At 55.1% G+C, this 4,249-nt stretch overlaps 1 protein-coding gene across 1 annotated transcript; it reads left to right on the top strand.

Moving 5' to 3' along the window:
* The first annotated feature begins 1,880 nt into the window (after nucleotides 1-1,880).
* Nucleotides 1,881-4,025, top strand: LOC120699566 (dynamin-related protein 4C-like). The gene has a single exon (XM_039983576.1). The coding sequence runs from the start codon at nucleotides 1,907-1,909 to the stop codon at nucleotides 3,953-3,955; it is 2,049 nt and encodes a 682-aa protein (XP_039839510.1). The 5' UTR covers nucleotides 1,881-1,906; the 3' UTR covers nucleotides 3,956-4,025.
* The last annotated feature ends 224 nt before the right edge of the window (nucleotides 4,026-4,249 follow it).

Here is a 4,249-nt window from a genome sequence, read left to right as displayed (position 1 = left end):
TGGTTTTTACAGAAAACCCCCTGGAACTTAGTTTTTATCGCAGATAGGTCCCTGGAACTTGTTTTTAGCCTAGAAAATGCATTTTAGCTCCGATTTAGGCGTTCTTTATGTCCACGCGATCGTTGTAACGCGTAGAATAGTTTCAGACTAGTTTAGTGTGCTGTTTTTATGTATTGATGTACTGTTTCTTAGTTTTTGCTAGTGTTTGCTTGTATGCTTATTATTGTGCATTGTTTTGGCCATGTGTTCGTGAGTAGACGTTGATCCATCTGAGGAGCCCCAGTACCAGTACCAGGAGCAGCCGTCTTCCGAGCATTTTGAGCAGCAGCAGGAGCAGTACGAGGAAGGCAAGTATAACATGAACAACCTATCATCTTTAAATACATTTTCATACTGTATTTTAATATTGTATGCCTATAAGGACTTTCCTAGCCACTTTATATCCTTTATATATATACCTTTGAGTTGCATTTTGGTTAGTTGTGCTAGGTGCCGCGCTATAACACATAATGGTCCTTTTTAATTAATTTGATTAATGGTATATGCAACTTAATTCTGAGAGTGGCACTCTGTGTGGCTTGAGTGGCTCACTTCTCATTAAAAAATGGTTTTTGTAGAAACATGGTTTAGGGGGCCAGCACGGTGCTTATTGCTGGGTTGGCCACTCTCCATAAGGACCGGTTCATAGAGCGACAACCTGGGACAACAGCGCTACCACAAGACTGGAATGGGACGGTCTTGGCTTACTAATTAGGCCATTTTGGTTAGGGAGTAACTTACCTGCGGGGCAAGAGGGGAGTCGAGCTTCAATGGTTCCTACGCTGCGAGGCTGGTCTGTGTTGTCTTGTACCCCCTCGAGGTGGGCCCCATCGTTGCATTGACTGAATCGTTAGTGGTTACACCTTACCAACGTGTCCTTTGTAACGGCCTCGTAGTGAGTCGCTAGTCATCTCACCTAAGGAAGTGTGATGAACAACTGGCGTAGCTCACGACTTGTGGGTAAAGATGTGCAACCTCTGCAGAGTGTAAAACTGGTATACTAGCCGTGCTCACGATCATGAGCGGCCCAGATCCTCCTTTTGATTAGTGGGGTTATCTCCTTCCGACGAGGGAGGTGCCTCTCGGGGTTACCTTGGTGGCTTGATTTCGGTTTGGTTCTCTGTAGTAACATGTTTAATCTTGATTAATTACTATATAACTGGGTTAATGGTAATTCATCAACTTGTAGTAAATAGCTTTAATAAAATTTTGCCAAGACTTAAAAGCTAATGCAGTCAGTCAGCCAACTCTAGAGCCTCATAGTTTGTGTTATACTTGTTGAGTACAAGTTGTGTACTCACTCTTGCCTCTTCTCTACTTTTTCCTCTTGGATACGCTACTGCTGCTCTCAGTTCCTGCCGACACGAGGGAGTTCGTCCAGCGCTACCAGGACTACGAGGACTTCTAGGTGTTCGTCTCCCAGTCGACGTCCCTGTGGCGCCCTGCTCAGCTTCGGAGAGCTTTTACCGTATTTTGTACTTCGCTTCCGCTGTATGAGACATTTTTGTCATTAATGTAATAAATAACATTCGTATTTCGATTTATTATGTCTTATTCGTGATATGTGCTGTGATATACTGTTCATTCTGTTGTATATACGTGTGACTTGATCCTGGCACGTATATGATTGCTCGGTTTATGTTCTTTTATAAACCGGGTGCTACACATCACCATAAAACTCATCTGTCACAGTTACCTAATTCTCAATCTAAATAACTGTGTCCATAAAACTCCCACTAAAACTGACCTAACAGCGGAAAAGCATGTCCGAGCGGCATGGGGTTTTGTTCCCCTCAGCCACCATAAATAAAGCATCGCATTCTCCATCGGATTCCAGAGCTGATCGATACGCATCACATTTACGTATATGCACTTGCGTATCGACGAGGCAGCTGAGCTAGAGCTAGAGCCAGAGCTTGAGCTTGAGCTTGAGATGGAGAACGGCGACGTGAAGCCTGCTCGCAGCTCGGTGGCGGCGAGCGCCATGGCGGCCTCGTACAACGACCAGATTCGGCCGCTGCTGGACGCCGTGGACCGGCTGCGGCAGCTGAACGTGAGCCAGGAGGGCATCCAGCTCCCGACCATCGTCGTGGTGGGCGACCAGTCCAGCGGCAAGTCGAGCGTGCTGGAGTCGCTGGCCGGCATCAGCCTCCCGCGCGGGCAGGGCATCTGCACCCGCGTGCCGCTCGTCATGCGGCTGCAGGACGGCGACGACCCCCGGCTGCAGGTGGAGTACGGCAACGGCACCGTGGTGCCCGTCGCCTCCGAGGCGGAGGTCGCCGACGCAATCGAAGCCGCCACGGCCGAGATCGCCGGCTCCGGGAAGGGGATCTCCGACGCGCCCATCACCCTCCTGGTGCGGAAGAAGGGCGTGCCGGACCTCACCCTGGTGGACCTGCCGGGCATCACCCGTGTGCCAGTGCAGGGCCAGCCGGAGGACATCTACGACCAGATCGCCGGCATCATCCGGGCATACATCGCGCCCAAGGAGAGCATCATCCTCAACGTGCTGTCCGCGACGGTGGACTTCCCCACCTGCGAGTCCATCCGCATGTCGCAGCAGGTGGACCGCACCGGCGAGCGCACGCTCGCCGTGGTCACCAAGGCCGACAAGGCCCCCGAGGGCCTGCTCGAGAAGGTCACCGTGGACGACGTCCACATCGGCCTCGGCTACGTCTGCGTCCGCAACCGCGTCGGCGACGAGACCTACGAGGAGGCGCGCGCGGCGGAGGCGGCGCTGTTCGCGGAGCACCCGCTGCTGTCCCGGATCGACAAGTCCATGGCGGGCATCCCCACGCTGGCGCGCCGGCTGACGCAGATCCAGGCGTCCATCATCGCCCGCTGCCTCCCCGACATCGTCAAGCAGACCAACGACAAGCTCGGGCGCAGCAGCGACGAGCTCGGCCAGATGCCGCCGGACCTCGCCACCGTCGCCGATGCCGTACGGGAGTTCTACCACATCGTCAAGAAGGCGCGCGCCTCGCTGGAGAAGGTGCTCGTGCGGGGCGAGTTCGATGAGCACCCCGACGACCGCCGCCTCCACGGCACGGCGCGCATCGCCGAGATGCTCGCCTGCTACGCGAGCAAGCTGCCCGCCCTGTGCCCGGCGAGCGGCGAGCCGTTCCTGGTGGAGGAGATGCTCGTCCTGGAGGAGACCAAGGGCATCAACCTCCCCAACTTCCTGCCACGGTCGGCGCTCCTGGTGCTGCTGAGGAAGAAGCTGGAGAGCGTGGCCCACGTCCCCCACGACCTCGTCGCCCAGGTGTGGGGCTACGTGGAGGAGCTGGTCATGGGGATCCTGCAGCGCCACTCGCGCAGCTATCCGCAGGTGCAGCCGTCGTGCCGCCGCGCCGTGCAGAGCCTCATGGACAAGGCGAGGGCGCGGTCGACGCAGCACGTCAAGGAGCTCATCGACATGGAGCTGGTGGCCGACTACACGACAAACCCGGACTACACGATGAAGTGGAACAACACGATGAAGGACGACGGCCATGGCGTGTTCCTCCGAGCCGTGGAGGACCCCAAAAAAAAAAAAAAGACAGTGGTCCTCCCGGTCTACGGGGAGACGGATGTGTCGCACCTCAGGGCGCATCCGAGGCTCGCCTCGCAGGCCTTCGACCTCAGGGCCCGCCTCGACGCCTACTGGAGCTGCGTCGTGCTCCGCCTCGTGGATGGCCTGGCCCTGCACATCCTGTACAGCGTCAAGCACCTCGTGGAGAAGGAGCTCGAGGAGGAGCTCGCCGACCAGGTCGTCGGCAGCAACATGGACGGAGTGGAGCGGATGCTGGTGCCGACGCCGGCCACCGCCGCCAAGCGTGACCGCCTCAGGAAGAGCATCTCGCTGCTCCGGGAGTGCCGGGAGCTCGTCGCCAATACCATGGACAAAATTAACGCCGCCACCACCAACCGCCTCTAGCTACGATCGAGTTTCACCTCTAAAGCTAGCTACATGAACACCATGGAGCAAAGATTGAGCCAAAAAAAAACTACCAATCCCAGTTGATCGAGCTGAAGCCACATCGATCCATCCCCACCCACCCACCCATGATCTATCCAGTGTCGACACTTTCTATGGGACGTAGGGAGTACTCGCTTGGTGCAAACCACAACTTCGTGAAAATCCGTGCAAACCATGGTAAAAAAGTCGTCTAAATTCACCAAAAAAATTACACATGTGGATGATATGATGATATACAATCTTGTAAAATAT

This window comes from Panicum virgatum, chromosome 3K (assembly GCF_016808335.1).
Source record: "Panicum virgatum strain AP13 chromosome 3K, P.virgatum_v5, whole genome shotgun sequence".
NCBI lineage: Eukaryota > Viridiplantae > Streptophyta > Magnoliopsida > Poales > Poaceae > Panicum > Panicum virgatum.
Note: the sequence above shows the minus strand (reverse complement) of the source record. Positions and strands in the feature narration are given on the sequence as shown.